The sequence below is a fragment of the Xyrauchen texanus genome, chromosome 39, assembly GCF_025860055.1.
Source record: "Xyrauchen texanus isolate HMW12.3.18 chromosome 39, RBS_HiC_50CHRs, whole genome shotgun sequence".
NCBI lineage: Eukaryota > Metazoa > Chordata > Actinopteri > Cypriniformes > Catostomidae > Xyrauchen > Xyrauchen texanus.
In genome coordinates this window covers 30698766-30722880 of record NC_068314.1, presented here as the reverse complement: position 1 = coordinate 30722880, position 24115 = coordinate 30698766, and the positions used below count along the sequence as shown (strand labels likewise).

Sequence of the window (24115 nt, the reverse complement as noted above, 5' to 3'; positions counted from 1 at the left end):
CATTCAAGACTTTGCACTTATTGGCTTCATCGATTTTCCAAAATATTAAATTGTTTTTATTTGATTAATGTAACATATCTGACTAAATTTCATATTCATAAATACAAATTAACTAATAAAAACCCAAGTTTCCGGTTTTACCGACTTACATAAAACTGTACTTTGAAGATATTAGAGACTCTTTAAATAAGAAAACTATAGTTTTAAGACTTCTGTGAAATTTATAAAGTATTTATTTGAATTATATATGAATGTTTTACTTTATTTTGCTTATATTTTTACCTTTCCCTGACCCTTTTTCCTTTGTCAATGTTTTACTTATACAAAAAAAATTATTGAAAAAAAAAAAAAAAATGTGAGATTTCGCTACAAATCTGACCTGCTAAAAACACAAATATTAATGAAGGCTTACCAGAGTGAATCGAGGTAAGGTATAGATCATTGTTTATGTACTCAATCAATAATGGCATTTTATTCATTTTTATCCCAAAAAAATCTTACATAAAGCAGCTTTAACTTTTGATTTGTTTCTCACACTCACCTACTCACTTCTGAAGATATAGATTTAACAACTAGAGTCATATTAATAAGTTTTATGCTGCCATTATATGCTTTTGGAGCTTCAAAGTTTTGGACCCTACAGAGCTCAACAGTCTGATTACGGAAGTAAAAATCCCATTACTTTATCCCATAGACTAACTGATTTTCAATGATAACTTATAAACCGTTAAAGACAGACTTACCATGAGCTCCGAGGGTTGTTCATCGATGGTATATGCTTCAGCTGAGGCCATCCATCTGTGTTCTCAACTTCATTGTTTAAAAATCATTACCATGGTACATGCATGTCATTCAAAATGCATCATGGGACAGTAGTCCATGCCCTCATGAAACAAGATAAGTACACATCCTTGTACCTTTGTCTTTATGTCTGATTTTGAATACTTTTTTTGCCTCAAAACAAAGTTCTTGATGTTGTGATTCACCTCTGAGCTGGTTGGTTTGGTTCATGGCTCACACCTCTTTTATTAAAAGTCTATGTAATAATTTAATGGAGAAAATACTTCCGTAACCCAGAAGGCTGAAAAAGTGGACGGCCACTATTGCGCTCTATTGACATGCCTTGTATGGACCAACAGAGCTGAGATATTCTACTAAAAATCTTAATTTGATTAATTTTGATCCAATAACCCATATCAACTGGAGTCCAATTTGACTCCATCAGTGATGGACCACAAATTGCAAAATGAATCAGAGAGATTTTGGTTGCAGGACAGTGACCATTACAAACTGGATACAATACAAGGAATATCTGTGACTGTCACAAAACCTAGTGCACTACACAGCATTAGTGGGCATCATAACGTTCGAATGCACCTAGGTAGACAGCTCACTACTAGGTTTTGAGACTCGTCTGTGTTTATTTGAATCAGCTGTTCGGTTAAAAACGTTACAGGATCATTATTTGATCTATGCGTGTTCAATAATAATACATAAAATATTAGTATTTTATCTTAAAAAGACTCGATGTGTTTGAGTCACTTTTATTCGGTCATTTAAATCCTATTTTAACCCTAATGATCGGACAGCCACTGCCAAGAAAACCCTAATAAGTCAACGACCAGTTGTCTCTCTCATCTAGAGACCATTTGACTCTACATGCATTTGGAAATCACACAGTTCACATTTAGATCAAAGTTAAGCGTCACGCTCGTCCGATTTATTTTGTTTTCAACTTAAAGCATTTTGGTCGACGGTTCTCCTCCTAAACGCGGATCCTGACAGCGGCTTCTCTCTGCTGAGATAACAAGCTCTCTCTATTACCTGCGTCCCTCTGCTGAAACCTTGGCCATCGATCTGACTGTTCCGTATTCTGGTGAGGACATTCCTGTTACGAGCCCTTTTCTTTCCTCCCGTCCAAGGGGACTCGGGCCCCAGTATCGTCGCCATTACTTCGTCTTTCTGAACTGTTCCAAACAGGAAGTTCAAATCGCTCTGTTGTTGACGTTCAGTCATGTGCGTCGAGCGCCCTCATGTGGACGTTACTTAAAGTGTCAACGCGAGGGCGTCGTGCACTCAGAGTTTAAACGGACACTCGACTGTTTGTTTTTCTGTTGATTCTGTTTAGAAAAATAATACATAAATAAATAAAATAAATACAAATTGGAAAAATTGGTAAATGACGTGATGCAATTTTTTTTCTTAAAAAACAAACAAACATCAAAATGCTATTCACATAAAACAATTAGGCTACTTGAAAACAATAAAAAGCAATTTTGATATTTCTTCTGGGGCTTAAAGTAAAAAAGAAATCTAGTGGTGTAACCGTCCACAGACAGTAATAAATAAATAAATACATTGTAAAAAAAGTCTCTCTAAAACTAAAGGTTGATTCTTTAGGAAAGTTGGCATAAGTTGTATACTCTTATACAACTTATAAGCTACAGTACTTTTAAAAATAACATTAAATAAATTTAAAGAAGTAAATAATGTATATTTAAATATATAAGAATCAGAAGATATTATTTAATAATGCTGGTATCAGACTATACATATATTTTTAATACAATAATTAATAAATAATAATTTTATATTTAATTAGGGTGACATCAACTCTGGGCAATTCAGAGTAAATGCTAAATTAACTGTCTAGTCATGTGTTTGACTAAGCAAAGATGTTTGTATGTGGACCAAGTTTAAGTGCATAGTCATGTCCTACCTTTATTAGACAACCCTGGCTGAAGAACAGCCAAACTATACTAGGCAGGTGTAGATCCATCTATGCCCTAGTCCTAAACATAAGTATACATTAAATAATAAAACTGTAATTACTGTACTGTATTCTGTTTCAACACTAGTTGTAGTTTATTGGCTTCAAACACCATACAGTTATGTTCAAATTGAAAGATGATTTTTTTTTCCTGCCTGGTCCCTCACATCAGTATTTGATTATAGGGATCCCAGACACATGACTAGAAGAGTAACAATGTTGATACTGTATATGACCTTCGTCCTCTGTTCTGCGTGTGAATTGACATGTGTATTCTCTTGAGTAGGAGTTGTAGTGAACATACCAAAGTGCAAGTCAAATTTCCTGTGCTTATATAGACACTACAAATCCACATTTATATTGCAATTACAATTTAGTTGTAAATGGGGCTAAGATGCAAAGCTTTCAATTAAAGTACATACATTACAAAGCATGGATGTATACAAAGATTTTATATTAGTGTACCTATGAAAATAGACCAGCAAATACAGCAATTATCAGTCATTCATTTATTGTTCTGTATACTTAATTTTGTTTTATCTTGTAACATTATCTTGGCACTATGATACTCATCTTTTCGTAATTTTTTGAGGTTGTTAAAAATATACTAATCACAACCTGTGGATAAGGATTGATCAAAGTGAGGGACAGAAAAAGTACACTTGTGGTTGGAAACTTTGCGACTTGACTGTCTTCCATCTTTTAACCGGTGAGAAGTTGTTTTGGATGTAGTTGAGTTCATTCGAAAATAACTTTACAACTCGTAAAAAATGCTTGAGACACCTTGTGCCAGTTTCTGTGATATACTGTAACTTTATTTAGTAATTGAGAATCAATGGACAGTAACTTCATCAGACAAACTTTCATACTTACATTCATGTCCATAAAGCTGTCATTCCATGTGTACATCTATATATAGTTTCATTAGGAATAATTCTGTCTAAAAAACTAATAGTGAGCGATCTTGTCAAATGTACAAAAGAAAAACATGATTTTATATGACACTAAGTCTTTGCTACTGTTGCTTTGCATATTTAAAAAGTGACAGCCTATTGTAAATGTTAAAAACACAAATAATAAAGATAAAAAAATGAATGATATTCCACTTGTTTAGCCTGATGAGTGATCTGAAGTCTACACAAGATTATTCTTATCTTCTAATAGCTGAGAGAGGTAATATTAATCTTTTAATGCAAGCCAGTGAAGTAATAAAAACACAACAAAGGTCAGTTCTTAAACATTCATTACATTCATGGAATCACATTAAAGTGGATTCAACAACAGAACACGACAGCCGATTTATTTGTAACAGTAAAACAAAGAGCGTGAGGACAACAAATGAAAAAATATCGCAGTGTAGCAAGATAAGGGCACAGGAAAGCTCACAGTTCTCACCATAAAACATACATTTTTTAATGTGTGTATTTTCCTTTAAATGGGATAGTTCACCCAAAAATGACAATTCTGTCATCATTTACTCGTCCTCATGTTGTTCCAAGCTGGTATGATTTTCTGGCTTCCTTGGAACATAAAAGGAGATTTTTGGCAGAATGTTTAGTCTCAGTCACCATTCACCTTCACCTTTTTTCTCTCCATACAATACAAGTAAATCGTGACTGAGATTGAACATTTTGTTTCACCAAATAAAGAATGTGATAAAGGTTTTGTTTCAATGAGGGCTATCCCTTTAATTAGGGGAGGTTCAAAAAACGGATCCTTTTTACTTAAACAATAAAAAAAGGAGGGAATGTTAAAATGGACCACTAACAAAGAAAAATTGGGGGTAGAAGAACAGTGTAATGAAATATTAGTCTTTCATTTTTTCTGCTTTTATGACTGATAATGTATCTAGCGTATAGTGTCCTCTGTATATGTTCATTATGCATACCTTCAGTATATCATACATTTGAGCCTCCCCTGCCTCACTATTAAAGGCTTTAGAAACATGGGAATCTAGGACACAAATAACAGGAGGTGAGGGGTGAAAGGACAGCAGACAGATTCTCCCGGAGCCCCGGGGAGAGGAGAGGAGCGGCGGTGTCTTTTTAGCAGGAGACCTCCATGGTTTGTGGCCTGGCCTGGTTGTCCAGGGCTCCACAGTTGGGCCCGTCCAGAGGGCTGTTTAGGTTGCGGTTGCGTGAGCCATCCGAGGATGTGATGCTGGAGGATGAGGATCGGGATCGAGACAGGCGGGTCATGCCGGCCGCAGGTACTGTGTGTGCGAGAGAGATCCATTGCAAAGTAAGAACTAGAGTTTAGTATGATCTCAAAATTATACGTATCAGTGGCAAAAAGGAAAAAAAAAACATGCAAGAGGAAACCAAATCGAGAATGTAATCACAGATAATAACAAGTTTGTCTTGTTTCCGTCTGCCTATGCAAATACAAATGTGCACATACAAGCATTCACACAAAATATAAACCAATCAAACCTGTCAACAAATACAGTATAAAAAGCCAAATACATGCAATATCAAAAACCACAACATGCCTCAACTGAAAATAAACAATTAAACTTAAAAATATAAATTCTACAAAACAGTTAAATTGTCTTCTATAAAACTCTATATATGAAGTCTATAAGCAAATATAAAATATATGAGCACACATCTTACCAAATGTTTTTTGGAACAATATACAATACTAGTGATAGACCAATATATTGTCCAGGCTGTTTAATTAGCTGTGATATGGCTATTTTGGCCACTTGTCCAATTAACAGCAGCGTAATTTCACCTTGTACCAGTTCCAAAATCTACCAACAGATTTGTCAATGGATTTTTTATTTAAAGTGACAGTTCACCCAAAAGTGAACTGTCACTTTGATTCCCAAAAGGGTGAATAATTTATTCACCCTCATGCATCCCAGAATTGCATGAATTTCTTTCTTTTGCAGAACACAAACCAGTCAGAAGGTCCTTAAAGGACATAAAAGCAGCCTAAAAGTAATTCATAAGACTCCAGTGGCTAAATCCATATCTTCTGAAGCAATATTATAGGTGTGTTTTTTTTAACTATAAATCACCACCTTTGACCAGCCCCAACCAGTAGGTATCTGAATGTGAAAGTCACATCCACACCAGAATGTGGAAGTGAAAGTGAAGGTTTACCATTAAAAAAGGTTTTAAATATTGATCTGTTACTCACACAAACCTATCATAAAGCTTCTGAAGTTATGGATTTAACCACTGGAGTCTTATGGATTACTTCTATGCTGCCTTTATGCCCTTTTTGGAGTTCCAGTCACCAATCACTTGCATTGTGAGGACCAACAGACCTGAGATATTCTTCTAAAAATCTTAATTTGTGTTTAGCAGAGGAAAGAAAGTCTTACACATTAATATTTGCATCTAATTTATTGTCTAGTCATTAAATTATATTATCTATATACTGTATCAAATTTAAATTGGCTATTGGCCACCCAGCTCTCCCAATATTAATATCAGCATCGTCCATTGAAAAGCCCAGTCGAGCACTTAATAATACCATAACAGAAATGTACATGCAAATATGTGTAAACACAAGCACAGAAGTGAACCATGCAAACATGTACACTGAAAATAAGTATTGGTTCAGAAACCAGGTACCTGATTCAAAACTCAGATGGCTGAGCAAAACATGAGGAACTGTTTGGTTGAAGAGAGACAGGTAAAGAGAGAGTAAAATAACTTTTTTGTATAAATGTATGTGCAGTATTTGCAAGAAATGTTCTCAATGGTTTAATGTCCGTTCATACGACAACAAGCCATATGCAGGTGTTTACTGCTGTGTTCTAATGGCCTCTCTGCACAAAGAGGGTCTTAAATTATGAGCCTTTTTCTGCAGTGACATTTAAGTAGCTGAGCCTCATTGTTCCCAAACTGCTTTTATGAGCCTTTATCTATGGGGGCATCACAAGGTGAAATATAACACACTTATTGTCACAGTGTGTCTCCGTTGCGTTTCCAAGGACTCTTATTTTGAAGTTGTTTTTGTCCTCTGTCTTCTATTTCTCCCAGACTACATTTCACATAATGCACTGCCCTACACTGCCCTCATCACTGCCATCTGTTCCCCATTGTTCTCACCTGTTCTCCATTCCCTCATTAAACCTTGTGTGTATAAATACCCTCTAGTTTTGTTCCCTCTTTGCCAGTTCTCGTTCGTTTGTTGGTATTTGAGTTCATGTTGTTTTACATTTGTCATCTTCATTAAAAGACTGCAATTAGATCCAGAGTCTCCTGTCTCATCTCAGCAACTACTTGTTACAGAAGAACTGACCAAATATGGATCTGGATAGCGGCTGTCCAAATTCTCCTCCTCAGACAAGGGGACCATTCAGTGGGGGATCATGTCCATGTTTTTTTTTTTTTTTAGAACTAGCTAATTTAGTGCACTATCCTGACCGCTCTCTGGTGGTTTTCTTCCGGACCGGTCTGAATAGTGCATTGAAGGAACTGATGCCTCCGGCTGATCCTCACTGGACACTCTGTGAGTATGTGGAGAAGAATCTGGAACTTTGCGGTTCCCCTTACACATTGGATTATGGTGGGAAACCTAGGCCAAAACCTGCATCCACGGCCCCTGGCTCCAAGCCTCCCACAGCCCCTTGCTCCAAACCTCCCACGGCCAATGAGCCAACACCCATGCCTGCCACATCCATCCCAGAGCCAGCAGTGCCAGCCTCATCCGTCCCAGAGCCAGCATTCACATCTGTTTCAGCCCTAGTGGAATTTTCAGGGGGCTGCTCCGCACTTCGAGCCTCCCACAGCTGTGCTCATGGTAGTCCGGAATTGGAGGAGAAGAGCTCTTGCTCCTAGAGTCGCTGCTAGTGCTCATGACCACAGAGGTTGTTCCCAAGGCGCTGCCAGTGCTCACAACCACGGAGGTCGTCCCCCAGTCACTGCCAGTGCTCACGACCATGGAGGTTGTCCCCCAGTCGCTGCCAGTGCTCACGACCATGGAGATCGTCCCCCCAATAGCTGCCAGTGCTCACGACCACGGAGGTCGTCCCCCCAGTCGCTGCCAGTGCTCATGACCACGGAGGTCGTTCCCCCAGTCGCTGCCATTGCTCACGACCACGGAGGTCGTTCCCCCAGTTGCTGCCAGTGCTCACGACCACGGAGGTCGTCCCCCAGTCGCTGCCAGTGCTCACGACATCGGAGATCAGTTCCCAGTCACTAATGGCTCCACCCTCAAAGTCTTCCACGACTCCACCTCCCTCGGCTCTGCCTGCCTTCGTCGAGCCTCTCCCGGCTCTGTCCTCAGAATCTTCCATGGCTTTGCCCTCACCCCTAAAACTCCACCTCCTACAGTTCAGCACACTCCACCTCCTGACTCTCAAATCCCAGATCCTCCTGTGGCTCCACCTGCTTCACCTCTGGTTCCTCAAGAACCAAGACCTCCATCCTCCTGTGGCTCTGCCCAACCCCATTTTGGGTCTTTATCCTGAGTGTCCAGTTTTTGATCATCCACTAGCTCCACCTGCAGAATCTCAAACTCTGGCTCCCGCTCTGTGGACACCTTCCAGGCCTCCTGACCCTGTTTCCGCTCTGTGGCTGCCTTCCAGGCCTCCTGATCCTGCCCCTGCCCTGAGACCGCTTCCCAGGCCTCCTGATCCATAGTTTTGTTCCCTCTTTGCCAGTTCTCGTTTGTTTTTCACTTTCATCATCTTCATTAAATGCCTGCAATTAGATCCAGCTTATCCACGCAATTTCGTCATCAGTACAGATTATTCGTGTGCAACTTGCAACAATTCAGGTCTTTGCGCATCATCAGCACATAAGTCTGGCATGGAATGTGCTAAGAGTATCACAAAGCAGTTGTAGTGCATATGCGTTGAACATGTAAAACAATACGCTGCTTTTATCAACCATGTGTGAGGTGGAACTTCATGTGGAAAAACAGTATACGCTAGCCAAAGGCCAAAGTAAAATTTGGTTTTGCATGTGCCGTGAACAGTGTGCACGACACAACTTTGTCATCTGCAAAGTAAGCTTTCAGCCAAGTTTTCTAGACAGGTGGACAGTCAGCATCTTTGTATGTCATCGACGCATGCGCCTGATGTTGAATGTGCCAAGAGTATTACTAAGCAAGTTGTAAGCACCATAACTGGTAATCTGGTAATCAGAAGGATGCTGGTTCGAGCCCCACAGCCACCACCATTGTGTCCTTGAGCAAGGCACTTAACTCCAGGTTGCTCCAGGGGGATTGTCCCTGTAATAAGTGCTCTGTATGTCGCTTTGGATAAAAGAGTCTGCCAAATGCATAAATGTAAATGTAAATGTAAATCTCTCCCCGCGTGTCGGGAAAGTGATTGCCTTCCAATCTGCTGGGCGTTGTTCTCTGCAACTCACTACGCTTCTACGGAGTATTCCTACTAATCTGCTCCTGACTTCTACAATGCACACACTCGTCTATGAATGCACTCTTCACAGATCTGCCCATTGTGCTGCTATGGCTTGCACTCATCCCCAAGATACCTTTCCTCAACTGCAGCTGGTGCCGGGATCTCCAGTCTACACCAGCACAATTAAAGTTCTCATTTATTGTTAATAAATTCCTTGAACTGTTCCTCTGCTCTTGGGCCTCTTTATCACGCTCTCTGACAAAAAGACTGTTTTGCTGTACTTTTATTTGTGAGCTGTCTCATCTAATACAGTTTACCCTGCCACTGTTTTCAACAACAAACTCTCGTCAAAGTCTGTTTTTTTTTTTTTTAACAAATTGTTCAGTAGAACATGCTGATGTTGCAGGTGCTACACACCGCCAAGATCAGCACCCCGTTTAGGGGATATTTCCACATTGTTAGTTTAGTTTAATATAAAAAAATTTGGTGTTTAAGAATACTAATATCTATTCTGATTTTGTGTTACTTTAGCATGACTGGGCAGGCCAAGTCTTTGAGTAGGCATTGTACATGTGTGCAGTGATGAGTTCATGTGTTAAAAATGTATTTATCTGTCTGTATCGGTAAGTTGCAGAAGTATGAAACGATGTGTTTTCGCAACTTAATTTCAGTGAATGTACTTTTTGGACTAGGGAGTATGTTTTTTTTCTTCTGAAAGTTACAGTATAGTTACAGTTTTCATAATACAATGATCTCTTATCTAAAAGTTATATAACCCCTTAAGAGAATTATCTGGGGGTATGATGGTTAAATTTAAAAGCAGGTCTTTTGTCCGACTCCTGACATGGCGTGAATTCCTGCAGAATTGCATCAGGGACAGACAATGCAACAGCCCAGAAATGAAACAGCAAGTAGCTTTTGAGGGGGCGGAATGGGGTCAGAGAAAGGGTGACTAGCTCTATGTGAGCTGAGTGATGAGTGCCACATCTTTTCACACAGAGCGCTGGCAGAACACCAAACTCTTTCCTGGAGTGCCAAGCCTGTCAACTAATATGTGTGGAGAACTCATTCAGAGGACATTGTAATTTCATGCACGTCTGTAGCTAGGAAGAAAAACAAATCAAAACAGTGTGTGTGGGAAGCCAGGCAGAGTTGTGTGTGGAAAATAATAAAAAGAGAGAAAGCAAGGATTTTCTGGACTCTTAAAAAAAGACACTGATTAGTCATAGTGTCGTGCTGAATTGCCTATTACCATAGTGTCTGAGAAACAGATCAACAGATGCATGTTTACTGAGGAATCTGACCCAGATTGCTTTGCACAATAAGCAAACAACCGAAGAGAGTTTCACAGGTTAGAAAATGTCAAACTTTGTGAAAAAACTGATAGATATACTACTCACTGTATCCCATTCCTTGCACAAAGTATTTGAAGGCTTCAGCCAGCTTTCCAGGCTGTTGGGAGATAAAAGATAATTAAAACCTGTTTACACCTTTGTATTAGATTCAGCATACACAAACCAGAACAAATGAGGGTTTGTGAAGATAATAGGAGTTGCACAGGTGGTTAATATCAAGAACTAAAGATAAAAGACTAACCTGAACAACCTGAGGCAAGCCACCACAGTCAGCCATCTGACAAAGAGAGAGCAAGGGAATAAAAACATTATATTAAATGTAATAAAGAAATGTAAACCTGTATGTATGGTAATAACAACGTTCTTGCATTTTCTGAAGAAAATATGAAAATACAGTATACAAGTGGTTGTAAGCGTGTTGTTATGTGTTAGCCAGGGTTTTCTGGATGGTTGTTAGGTAGTTGCTAGGGGGTTTTGAGTGTTTGCCAGGGTGTTGCTATCTGGTTGCTTTGGTATTCTGAGCGTTTGTAAGTGTGTTGCTACTGTGTATGCCTTTGCTAGAGTTTTCTAAGCATTTGTTTGCAGGCTCAATTAAAAAAATGCTTACCCCTAAGTTCCTCTTTCAGATGAAGTCTATAGACCTAATTCACAGAAGCACCATCTTTGATTTTTGACAGGATTGACAATGAGACTTCGAGATAGACTTACAGTCTCTTCAATGGGCTGTACTGCAGTTTAAAGTGTTTGGATCGTTCCACAGACAACACCTTGAAAAAATATATTTCCAAGAACATTCAGTAGACAAAAAACTCCAGACAACATGAGTTGTGGAAAATCAGATGTGATCTAGGAGCTTCATACAGCTTTATACCATGCGTGCTATTGAAGAGATGGTAAGTCTATCCCTCACAGCCTCATTTTCATTTTCATTCAAAATAAAAGATGACGCTACTGTGAATAAGGTTTAATGTTCGGCAGGCGAACATCACAAGTGTGATTGCTAAGAAAGTAAAAGCACACCTCTCCTCAACAAGCCACATTATTTAAGGTATCATTCATGTCTACAGCACAAACGTTGAATGAGTTACATGCCAAAGTTTAATAAAAATACTGTTTACATTGTGTCATTACTGTAATTCTCCTTTTAGAGCTGTTCCTTGGAAGTGATACAAATGCCAAAATGGCTTTGCAAAAATATTAATCAATACACAAATTCATTCATTCACATCTATGTGTTGTTGCAAAATTTTTAAGGAAAAAATAACAATAGCAAAATAAAATGGATTTTTTAACAGAAATATGTGTTCACTACAATTAACTGTTGAGGCCGCTGCCATATTGGTTCCTTTTACACGACGTCACGACTGTCAATTCACAGTGCTCATAGAAATAAACTTGTAATTATGAGTTCTTAGATGTAAATGCTCTTTACAAGTCAGAATCTGGTAATAATCATGATGTAAATGCACCATTAGGGTTAGAAGATTTGGAGGAGAAAAAAAAACAATAGGAATGAGCAATAGAAATAGAGCACAACAGTTGGAGTCCAGAAGTAAAAATCCCATACTTTTTTTTCCATAGACTAATTGATTAATTGAAACCTTTAAATACAGACCTATCATGAGCTCTGAGGTTGTTAATCGAAGGTACTGTATATGCTTGTGTTGAAGCCATCAGTTATTTCAACTTCATTGTTCAAAAATCATGCTTAATAGCTCTTAGTGAGCAACTTCACTATCCATGGCCCAGTGAAGAAAGATCCACCAATCGGACAACTGCACCCAAGAAAGCCCACCAAACAAGCCTGCAAGTGACTGCCCACTTCCATGATGTACTGTGTATGGCACAATGAATTGGTATCCCTTCAGCCTCAAACTACTTATGTATTTGTATTTATCTGAATATTTTGCAATCAACATAAGCTAAATTGTTTCAATACATATAATCAACAACATAAAATCAATAGTTGTATATATTTCCATTGGTTTATATTGAATAATATCATTCGAATTGCTTCATGGGATTGTAGTTAATTCTCTCATTAAAGATGGTAAGTCTTTAAAAAAACAAAGTTTGTAATGTTGTGATTCACCTCAGAGCTGGTTGTTTTGGTTCTTGGCTTAGAACTCTTTTATGAAGGATTTAATAAAAAGCCTATGGAAGAAATGAATGGGAAAAATACTTCTGGAACCCAGTCGGCTGAAAAAGTGGGCGGGCACTTTTGGACTCTAATGTGATGCTTATATACTAGACGCATGTTATCTTACCTTCAGCAGAGTAGTCTTGACTGGATTTAACCTAGAGTTGCATTCAACCTGTATTTAAAAGAATTTACCAGACTTTATAAGATACAACAGAGTAGATTACGACTAAAAGTTCATGATGTTGATCAACAGCCCCAAATTTTTGAGACTGCCATGCACAATGTATATTACATAGGCTGCAGTATAATAACACAGTTCTGCATTAAGAGACATTTTGCAGGGCTATTTTAACTCTGCTCTAAAAAGGCAGGTGGGGATGACATACCATGTGATATAGCAGTTAAGCTAAAATATATTTTTGATACCTATTCAGAAATGTGATATGTTGCAATATATGTAAAACATAAAAAACACAGATATTGCATCTATGTTCAAGTATATTTTTTGTAGGGAACAGTAAAGGGTGCAGCAAGAAAAAAGAAAAAAAACCTAAATGACTTTCAGTTAAACTCATCAACACAAGATTAATGACTTATACAGTGCATGCAAACTCACCACAGCCTCTACAGCAGGGGACGTATCTCCAACAACCAGCAGAGCAGAGCATCTGTACAGGGACAGACGGAGGTGAAAAACAATGCTCTGAAAATATCAAACCTCCACAGAGTACTGAACAAGTCAAAAGAGAAGCTTACGTAAGCGTGTTCACAGTATTCTCATTGAGACCGACAACTGGCCTCTCAATTCCGAGGTCATGACGCCTGTTAGAAACAAGCAACTAATTTAGAGGGTTTGGCAGAATATGTATTGCAAAATGTGGTTCAAAAGTCTGAGTCTACTTGTGAAAAAACTTTTCAAATTTAATACAGTTAAAATTCAAATTATATTATTAGCATAGTGATTTGAATGAAAAGTCAAATGTAAATATGTGGAGCGGAGGGGGGCGGGACCGGTCGGAATATCGCGTGCCCGGTCCCCAATCGGCCTGATGAGGCGCGCGAGGGATAAAGGCGGCCGGTGACGATGGTTCGAGAGAGAGAGAATTACGGGCATGTCCGTCATGTGTGTTTATGTTTGTGCTTTTGGTTTAAGTTTACATTAAAATATAATTTATGTTGACAAGCCGGTTCTCGCCTCCTCCTTGCCCATCCTTTAACTGTTTTACAAAATATTAACAAGAATTTCAGAATTTCTAAGTATCTTGTATGTTTCCCTTCAGTTTTAATGCTGGCATGCACTTGAGCTGGCATGGACTCATCAAAACCTGATGATTCGTGTCATCCAGCATGATTTGAGAATGTTCCAAAGAGCGTGTTGTGTGTTTCACTGGAAGAAAGGAAATCTGACCTTTTGTATAGAGTTAACATAGTCAATGACACACAGATTTGCTTATTTGATTAAGGACCTAGAAATAGTGCAGACATTTGTTTCTGTTTATTTTATAACATTTCTGTATAGTACATGTTTCAAAAATCCTAAAAAAATGTCCATGTTTAAACTAGATTTTGATTCACAGATTTTCAATGTGGAATCAGACATTTGAACTCAACTGTATAACCAACTGAATCTAATCATTACAGACAAGCTCTTAAATGAAAAAATCCTTACGCATTGTATGAGCCACAGAAGAGGGCCAGGTTGTCCTGATTGATATCCTGAGCAATGTGCAGACGGTATGTCTGTATCAGTTCTAGGTTTTCAGTCAACTCCTCCTAGTTTATCAGAATTACAAATAATAAACATTGCATTAATAGCAAATATGACTGAGCCAGATGGTTCATGTGGTGTTCATTAAGCGCTATGAGGTTGATTTTTTTTATAGTGTGTGGGGTTTACTCACAGTGCTGAAGTGATGAGCCATCACAGTGTCCACGAGATTACTGGTCCACCCAGTGAGCTAAAGAGAAAGAGCAAATCAGTCCATTTGCAACTCAATTTGTACATAACATTTGTTATGTGATTGCTAAGATGTCGGTGTGGTTGCTAGGGCATTGCTAGATGGTTGCTAGGTTGTTTTGTGTGGATGCTAGGTGGTTGCTTCCTTTACTGGGAAAAGTCAGAGGAGCCAAAATGAAAATTCTCTGATCATTTACTCACACCTCATACATAAAAGTATTCCATAAGAATCCAGTGGTTAAATCTATATCTTCAGAAGCTATATAATATGTGTTAGTGAGAAACAGAAGTCCTTTTTTACTATAAATCTCCACTTTCACTCTCAAATTGTTCTTCTTGTGTTTTTGGCAATTCACCTTCTTGCTTATACAGGGCAGGGAGGACAATTTATAGTAAAAAAAGGACTTATTTATCTGTTTTTCACCCACACCAATCAAATCGCTTCTGAAGATATGGATTTAAACACTGGAATCCTATTGATTACTTTTACATTGCCTTTATGTGCTTTTTGGAGCTTCAACATTTAGATACCCATTCACTTGCATTGTGAGAACCTACAGAGATTAAATATTCTTCTAAAAATCTTTGATTGTGTCTGAGATGGCATGAGGGTGAGACAATTATGAGAGAATCTTCATTTTTGGGTGAACTATTCCTTTCAGTCTCTATGATTTTCTGGCCCCTACATTTAGCTCAGATGCCATCTTCAATGTGCCTATGGGGTACTTCATTAATTTTATTGTTTGACAGGAAATTTTAAGTCTGACTGCTTTTGGAAAGTAACAGCACACCACTCCTCAACAGGCACACAAAAGTGTCTGAAGTACACTGGTCAACTCTGTTGCACTCCATCTAGCTGTTTTAGAATGAATCTCACGTAAACGCCTTATAAAAAACATGTCTGGCTGATTCTGAAAATATGTATCTCTAGTTTGAATTCCACACAATGTACCAACTGTATATTCATCTATGTAATCATCATCTGTTTGTTTACACTGATTACTCACCTTAGAAGCAGCCCAGTCAATCCAGCCCTCAGCGCAGGGGTCCACGTTAATCAAAACCAGCGCCTCCACCATAGATGGATGAATCAGCTGCAGAGAGTGCAAAGGATTTTGTCTTTAATTAGTTAACCATGGGGAGTGTGATTTAAAAATGCATTCAGTCACGGCTGAATGCTGCTGGCCAACCCTGGTAGAGGAGCTTTATACAGCTGAACTCATAGCATCTCCCTTTAGCACCCACCAATGCTGCTGATATTAATATTTCAGTGTGCCAGATGCACACATACATATAGAGATGATGAGAGAGCATGACACAGGAAATGAGAAAGGGCACTCAGCACTGAGCAAATTACAAATGCACTGAGAAAGGGAAGAATATATTATGTGTTGTTTTTCATAGAATAAATGCTGAATATATCAGGCTTTTGTGAGCGTATGTGTGTCTCAGAGATATTCAGACATTGATCAATAGTTTCAGAGGTTTGAGGCTGCAGTGCACACAGAATAATATCACAGTTCTGCATTAAGAGTCACTGGGATGATGCAGTTTTGTAGTGCTATTTTGACTTAGCTCTTAAAGGGTAGATGGGGATGGCATACAAATATGTGATACAGCAGATTACCCCAAATCTGACTGATACCCTTATGGAAATCTGATATATGCCAATATATGCACCATATGAAACACCTTAAACACATACAGTATTTACAGCAACAAAATTAAATTCATATTTGTAACATACTGTATATTTTTACAAATATTAGTGGAATTTATATACTGTATGTACGTACAGTATATGCATATGTACAGTACTGTGCACAAGTTTTAGGCACTTGTGAAAAATATGACATAATGATGATTTCTTCAAAAAAATTTCCATTGTCACGAACCCCGCTCGCTCGCTCCGCCCCCTCGAGCTCGCAAGCTCGTTTTGCTCCCTCGAGCTCGCACGCTCGTTTTGCTCCCTCGAGCTCGCACGCTCGTTTTTGCTCCCTCGAGCTCGCACGCTCGTTTTGCTCCCTCGAGCTTCCACGCTCGTTTTGCTCCTACGAGCTCTCTTGCTCGTACACTATCTCCCCCCTCGGGCTCACATGCCCCCTCCCAATGGCCAGAACATTATGTACACCTGCGCCCGCTCTCAGTCACCACATTAGTTTCACCTGCACTCGTCTCATCACCTATCATTGTTTACACCTGCACTCGCCCTATATATATCACAACCCGTTCGTCTCACTCCTGTTGGTTATTGTGTTTAGTTTCCGTGTCTTTGCCCCCGCTAGTCTCGTCTAGTTTTGAACTCCTCTTGTCTTCCTCTTAGCTTGCCAGCTCCCCTTGTTCCCCTGTCTTTTGCTCCCACTAGTCTCGTTATTCTTATTCTGATTACCCCGGCTTTGACCCCAAGCCTTCCTCGACCTCTCTCTTTGGATTTGCCCCCCTTGTTTATATCTTGATTCCCCGGCTTTTGACCTATCGCTCACCCTGACCATTCTTCTTCTGGATTTGCCTTGCTGTACTTTTGCCTGCCTGCAATAAAACGCAGTTTTGACTTACATTGTGACTGTCTCTTCTTGTGCGGGTTACAAAATAACCAACCATTACCGAAGACAGTCACAATGCCCCACGCTGAGGATTCGCGCAGCTCACTAGAGCGGAGGTGCACGTCACATTCAGCGCGAGGAGCTACAGTTTGGAGGCAGGACCAAGCTCATGGCCCAGGGGCAGCAGGTATGTTCCTTGTCTGATTTATGTCACCCTGTTTCACCTGTGTCTGCCCCTGAGCCCGTTTATGCCTCCAGTGCATTTCTGAGCCGTAAGCCTTCAACCCCTGAGAGGTTTGATGGCTCTTCGGCGCTTGCCAAGGGTTGTTTATGCAGGGCAGCGGTTGTAGAACTTTAAACCGTGCCCTTAACATTATGGACCCAGCGGCCCAACTCTTGGTTTTAGCGTCAGGGAGTCAACCCTTGGAGGCTTATGTGGTTGACTTTTGTGCCCTGGCTAACCAGGTGAATTTTGATGAGGTGGCTCTAAAAGACATTTTTCAATATGGACTGAATGAGCCAGCCTCATCATTCATGCCTGGTGGTCGCTGCTTTCTCAACCTGGCTCAGTTTATTGACCTCGCCCTACTGTACGCTGGTTCCTCGTTTACTGTGGGGGAGGCAGACACTGAACCAGCGCTCCACACCACGGCCCCCGTCTCAAAGCCTACCACGGCCCCCGTCTCGAAGGCTACCACGGCCCCCGTCTCGAAGCCTACCACAGCCCCAGTCCCGAAGCCTGTCACGGCCCCAGTCCCGAAGCCTGTCACGGCCCCAGTCCCGAAGCCTGTCACGGCCCCAGTCCCGAAGCCTGTCACGGCCCCAGTCCCGAAGCCTGCCACGGCCCCAGTCCCGAAGCCTGACACGGCCCCAGTCCCGAAGCCTGTCACGGCCCCAGTCTCGAAGCCTGGCACGGCCAGCGAGTCAACGCCCATGCCTGCCACGGCCAGAGAGCCAGCGCCCATGCCCGTCACGGCCAACGAGCCAGCGCCCATGCCCGCCACGGCCAACGAGCCAGCGCCCATGCCCGCCACGGCCAACAAGCCAGCGCCCATGCCCGCCACGGCCAACGAGCCAGCGCCCATGCCCGCCACGGCCGGCGAGCCAGTGCCCATGTCTGCCACGGTCAGCGAGCCAGCGCCTGTAGCCTCGACCGCCCCAGAGCCAGCGCCTGTAGCCTCGACCGTCCCCATGGCCACGTCCCCTGTTGGCCGAAGACGTAAGAGAAGGAAGAGGGCCCCTTCTCCCCAGTCTCGTCTTGTGCTCAAGACCGCAGAGGTTCCCTCAGAGTCTTCCACAGCTCTACCGACCTCTGCTCCGCCCTCAGAGTCTTCCACGGCTCTGCCGGGTTCTGCTCCGCCCTCAGAGTCTTCCACGGCTCTGCCGGGTTCTGCTCCGCCCTCAGAGTCTTCCACGGCTCTGCCGGGTTCTGCTCCGCCCTCAGAGTCTTCCACGGCTCTGCCGGGTTCTGCTCCGCCCTCAGAGTCTTCCACGGCTCTGCCGGGTTCTGCTCCGCCCTCAGAGTCTTCCACGGCTCTGCCGGGTTCTGCTCCGCCCTCAGAGTCTTCCACGGCTCTGCCGGGTTCTGCTCCACCCTCAGAGTCTTCCACGGCTCTGCCGGGTTCTGCTCCGCCCTCAGAGTCTTCCACAGCTCTGCCGGGTTCTGCTCCACCCTCAGAGTCTTCCACGGCTCTGCCAGCCTCTGCTCGCCCCTCAGAGCCCTCGCGGCCTCCGCCTCACGAGCCTCCCAGGGCTCCTCCTCTCGAGCCACCTAAGGCTCCTCCTCTCGAGCCTCCCAGAGCTCTACCTCCCAAGCCCCCCAGGGTTCTGCCTTTCAAGTCTCTCGAGCCTCCCAGAGCTCTACCCCTCGAGCCTCCCAGAGCTCCGCCTCTCAAGCCTCTCAGGGCTTCTCCTCCCGAGCCTCCCAGGGCTCCTCCTCTCGAGCCTCCCAGGGCTCCTCCTCCTCAAGCCTCCCAGGGGCTCTGGGCCTCCAGTCTGAGCCTCCCGAGGGCTCCTCCTCTCTCAAGCCTCCCAGGGCTCCTCCTCTCGAGCCTCTCAGGGCTTCTCCTCTCGAGTCTTTCAGGGCTCCACCCCTCAAGCCTCTCACGGCTTCGCCTCTCGAGTCTCTCAGGGCTCCTCCCCCTCTCAAGCCTCTCAGGGCTTCCCCTCTCGAGTCTCTCAGGGCTCCTCCTCCCCTCAAGCCTCTCAGGGCTCCGCCCCCAAGCCTCTCGAGCCTTCCAGGACTCTGCCACTAGAGCCTCCTACGGCTCCACCTCCCGAGCCTCTCACGGCTCTGCTCCCAAAGACTCCAGAGCTTTCTATGGCTCCGCCTCTCGAGCCTCCTACGGCTCCGCCTCTCGGGCCTCCTACGGCTCTACCCCCCGAGACTACAGAGCCTGCCAGGTCGTCGCCTCGGGGACCTCCCACGGCACCACCTCCCTTGGCTCCACCTCCAGAGCCTTCCAGGCCTACCTCGCTAGAGCCTCCCACGGCGCCACCGTCATTGGCTCCACCTCCAGAGCCTTCCAGGCCTTCGCCCCTAAAGCCTCCTTCGGCTCCACCTCCAGAGCCTTCCAGAACCCCACCTCCAGAGCCGCCTCTGACGGCACCGCCTTTCACGGCTCAGCCCGGACTTCCTGACCCCCTTCCTGTCCTGTGGCCTCTTCCCTGGCCTCCGGACCCTATTCCTGTCCGGTGGTCACCTTCCAGACCCCCGGACCCAGTCCCTGTCCTCCAGTCGCCTTCCAGACCCCCTGACCCAGTCTCTGCCCTATGGCTGCCCCCTAGATCTCCCGACCACCCGCCTGTCCGCTATGTTCCCCCTGACCTTGCCTTGAAACTGGCCATTGACCCCATGGACTGTCTCATTTCCCTCTGTGCCCCTTGGACTGCCCTCAATTTTGTTTATGTGTTTTGTGGGTTGTCTGTTCAGGGTTTTTTGTTTGTTGGGATCATCCAGCACCACTTCCCAGAGGTCGCGCTCCTCGCAACCGAGCGCGGCCGTCAGGAGCCGTCCGTTTTAGAGGGGGGAGTACTGTCACGAACCCCGCTCGCTCGCTCTGCCCCCTCGAGCTTCCACGCTCGTTCCGCCCCCTCGAGCTCGCACGCTCATTTTGCTCCCTCGAGCTCGCACGCTCGTTTTGCTCCCTCGAGCTCACGCTCATTTTGCTCCCTCGAGCTCGCACGCTCGTTTTTGCTCCCTCGAGCTCACACGCTCGTTTTGCTCCCTCGAGCTTCCACGCTCGTTTTGCTCCTACGAGCTCTCTTGCTCGTACACTATCTCCCCCCTCGGGCTCACATGCCCCCTCCCAATGGCCAGAACATTATGTACACCTGCGCCCGCTCTCAGTCACCACATTAGTTTCACCTGCACTCGTCTCATCACCTATCATTGTTTACACCTGCACTCGCCCCTATATATATCACAACCCGTTCGTCTCACTCCTGTTGGTTATTGTGTTTAGTTTCCCGTGTCTTTGCCCCCCACTAGTCTCGTCTAGTTTTGAACTCCTCTTGTCTTCCTCTTAGCTTGCCAGCTCCCCTTGTTCCCCTGTCTTTTGCTCCCACTAGTCTCGTTATTCTTATTCTGATTACCCTGGCTTTGACCCCACGCCTTCCTCGACCTCTCTCTTTGGATTTGCCCCCCTTGTTTATATCTTGATTCCCCGGATTTTGACCTATCGCTCACCCTGACCATTCTTCTTCTGGATTTGCCTTGCTGTACTTTTGCCTGCCTGCAATAAAACGCAGTTTTGACTTACATTGTGACTGTCTCTTCTTGTGCGGGTTACATCCATAAATAATTTTCTTTTATCAATCAATGCCATATAAAGTCCAGTAAACATAAAAAAGCTAATTCAATATTTGGTGTGACCATCTTAGCCTATAAAACAGCACTAATACTCCTAGGTACACCTGGACACAGTTTTTCTTGATATGATTCGCCACAGTTCTTTAACATATTTAGGCTGTCTCAACTGCTTTGGTCTCTTCATGTAATCCCAGACTGACTTTATGTTCAGTGGGGGGCGCTATGGGGGTCATGCCATCTGTTGCAGGGCTCCCTGTTCTTCTATTCTATTCTATTTGCAAAAGGAGTCTTTGGGAATTTACATGCTGAAGATATAAATTACCATCTTAGATGTTTTTGTGAAACACTTGAAACAAGACTTTTGCACATATGCCGAATTAAAATCTTAAAGGTGAACTCAATTTTTTTCCCCAATAAAAAGTTTTACTCCTAAAGATATGAATTGTAATTTTGAAACACATGTATGAAATCATCATATGAGATGAGAACTCAGTAACCTTCTAAAAGCTGTTTTATTCTACATGGGGGAGGGGTACCCTTATGGGGGCTGCCATTTTAGAATCACATGACCATCTGAATACCACTCGCTTAATCTCAGAGACCGTCTTGCTATTGGACACTTTCACTCTTGGATTAAATTAATCATGGCAGTACAATTCTGTAACTGGAAACTATTGATTTTGAACTATGCTATATCCACACCACTAGGTGTCACTGTCCAAGTCCAAGATGACACAAGCTAAAGTTACTGAGTGCACCTTTTAGTAAGTAAATAAGTAAGTAAGGAAGGAAGGAAGGAAGGAAGGAAGGGAGGAAGGAAATTTGAACTCACGGCAAAGCAGCTTAAGATGTAGGCTCCTGCTCCCACACCAATCCCAATCACACTGTTCACCCTGCAAAAGAAAAGACAAACACATATACAAACACATATTCTGTCACATACACTGCTATTGGGTGCAGTAAATGTACTGATGCTCATTTCTGTTTCTTCAGACTACATGTTCACCGACAGACCTGACTGATTTAGGTGGCAGGGTTTAATTTAGAAATAAAGAACAGGTTTGACTCTGATACTCACTTAAGCTGAGTCAGCACTGAGGGTAACATCTCTGCCAGCTCATCCATGGTGGGGTACTGGTACCTGAAGACAAACACAGATAAGACAGAAAATTAGAATTTTGGCAAATTTATAACAAATTTATCACATGTAATTTTCACATCACAAGATTTAAATCCAGAAGTACCAAATTTGAGCATACTGTAATTGGCTGATGTCATAGTGATTATTGACAATAACAAGCATCTGTACTACGAAAATAATTTTAGTAATTAGTATATAATTAATAAAAAAATTGTCATAATTTTGTCTTGTTTTCCAGTAAATATCTAAACATCCTTAAAACAACATAAATTGACTTGAGAGGCAAAATTGCGATAATAAGATAATAAGACTTGTTTTCAAAATATTTATTTTAAGAGCCCAAAATGATTTTGTTTTTTTACAGTTTTTTCTTGTTTTAAGCATAAATCCAACACAATTTTGTGATGTTTATGCTTAAAACAAGACAGAAAGGAAAAAAAACTGATTTGTCAAATTAGATAAATAAAATAAACTTAATTCAAGATATACAGTATTCTGTTTATTCAGTATCTTTTCTATGTATATTGTACATTTTTGCTTCTTAAGTAAATGTATCTTGTTATATTTATTTACTTTTCTCCTAATTTGGAATGCCCACTTCCCACTACTTAGTATGTCCTCGTGGTGGCACAGTAACTCACCTCAATCCGGGAGAAGGAGGACAAGTCTCAGTTGCCTCTGCTTCCGAGACATTCAATCCAAGCATCTTATCACGTGGCTCGTTGTGCATGACACCGCGGAGACTCACAGCACGTGGAGGCTTATGCTACTCTCCGCGAACCACGCACAACTTACCACGCATCCCATTGAGAGCAAGAACAACTAATTGTGACCACAAGCAGGTTACCCCATGTGACTCAACCCTCCCTTAGGAGACCTGGCTGGAGTCACTCAGCACGCCCTGGATTCTAACTCACAACTCCAAGGGTGGTAGTCAGTGTCAATACACGCTGAGCTGCCCAGGCCCCAAATGTATCTTGTTTTAAGGATTTTAATATATTTTTCCTAGAAAAAAAGGGTTTATGTTTACTGGTTAGCATCATTGGCAGAGGGTTGCCCCCACTTACCCTGTGGGAAAGGGGGGTGCGGCCTCCTGTTGGCCAGGGGCGTCCACATGCATAACTGCAAAATGCTGAGTGATCTCCATCATATCCTCAAAGTTAAACAGTGTGTTGAAGCAGGACTTGTCTGAAAGAGTCCAAACAGCATCTTTATCACCATACTCAGTGATCAGGCAATTATAAATGTGAGTGTTATGTAATGTGTTTCACATACGGTTGAGGCCAATGTCATGGTAGGTCAGAATGACGGGACGGTTGCCTTTTGTTCTGCCTCTCATGGTTACATGGAGTACGCCGTGGGGTGTCTCAATGTCATGCTCCTTTAACAAAGAACAAGAAATCAGTAAAATGTGCAAATATCAATTCATGAAACCAATTGAATTCTATCACTGTTCCATGACCTTTCCAGCCATTTGTGATGAGAAGACATTAGAAAAGGCTTAAAATAAATTTTGATTCAGACTCATTCGCAAATTAATCATTCAGACATATTTGTGAACCCGACTGACCGATTCATAGCAAAGAATTGAACATCCCTGTTGCTTGTGAGCAATTTTTACCCTACACAAGCAATATCAAGCTGATTACATATTTTAGAGCATACTAGAAATCTGTATATACCACTATATACATTTCCATGACTTTTAAGATTTTATTAAATTCCATGACCTTTCAAGGCCTGAAAAATACAGGCTCTTTAAGCTTTCAGGAAATACTAAAGGATTTACTATGATACTGAGTGTATAATGTACTGTAACAGCTCTGTTTGAAGAGGGAAGTGTTGGTGCTGTTGTTTACAGGAATCATGTATTTGTGTAGTACAACGTAAGTGATATATTCCAAGAGGTAACAAAAGCAGATGGCTACAAGATCAATAGAAATATCTAGAGAAATCTTAGCCAGCGGGAGGGCAAAACAACTGTAAACTTAAATTACAATTCAGTTAAGCTGGCTCTACAATAGCTGATTTTTCCAATGATTTTCCGGTGTTAGCTTCATTAACAAT

The 24115-nt window shown here is 42.2% G+C and overlaps 2 protein-coding genes across 4 annotated transcripts in view; both read right to left on the bottom strand.

The window, feature by feature from the left end:
- LOC127632404 (short transient receptor potential channel 4-associated protein-like) overlaps positions 1-1966 on the bottom strand; it is a 41685-nt gene extending 39719 nt beyond the window's left edge. The window contains exon 1 of the mRNA XM_052110974.1: positions 1825-1966. Within this exon, the coding sequence (XP_051966934.1) occupies positions 1825-1950 (126 nt within the window). The 5' untranslated portion in view covers positions 1951-1966. The remainder of the gene's footprint in view (positions 1-1824) is intronic.
- A 1571-nt stretch (positions 1967-3537) lies between these two features.
- LOC127632574 (protein NDRG3-like) overlaps positions 3538-24115 on the bottom strand; it is a 57149-nt gene continuing 36571 nt past the window's right edge. For 2 of the 3 annotated variants that reach the window (XM_052111229.1, XM_052111231.1), the window contains 14 exons: positions 23324-23429; positions 23116-23236; positions 21986-22048; positions 21740-21800; positions 15561-15647; positions 14498-14554; positions 14266-14369; positions 13353-13418; positions 13213-13264; positions 12721-12768; positions 10695-10730; positions 10499-10550; positions 6358-6396; positions 3538-4982 (listed from right to left, as the gene is read on the bottom strand). In XM_052111229.1, coding sequence (XP_051967189.1) covers positions 4816-4982; positions 6358-6396; positions 10499-10550; positions 10695-10730; positions 12721-12768; positions 13213-13264; positions 13353-13418; positions 14266-14369; positions 14498-14554; positions 15561-15647; positions 21740-21800; positions 21986-22048; positions 23116-23236; positions 23324-23429 — 1059 coding nt within the window. In that variant the 3' untranslated portion in view covers positions 3538-4815. The remainder of the gene's footprint in view (positions 4983-6357; positions 6397-10498; positions 10551-10694; positions 10731-12720; positions 12769-13212; positions 13265-13352; positions 13419-14265; positions 14370-14497; positions 14555-15560; positions 15648-21739; positions 21801-21985; positions 22049-23115; positions 23237-23323; positions 23430-24115) is intronic. The other variant, XM_052111230.1, reaches the window with a different exon arrangement.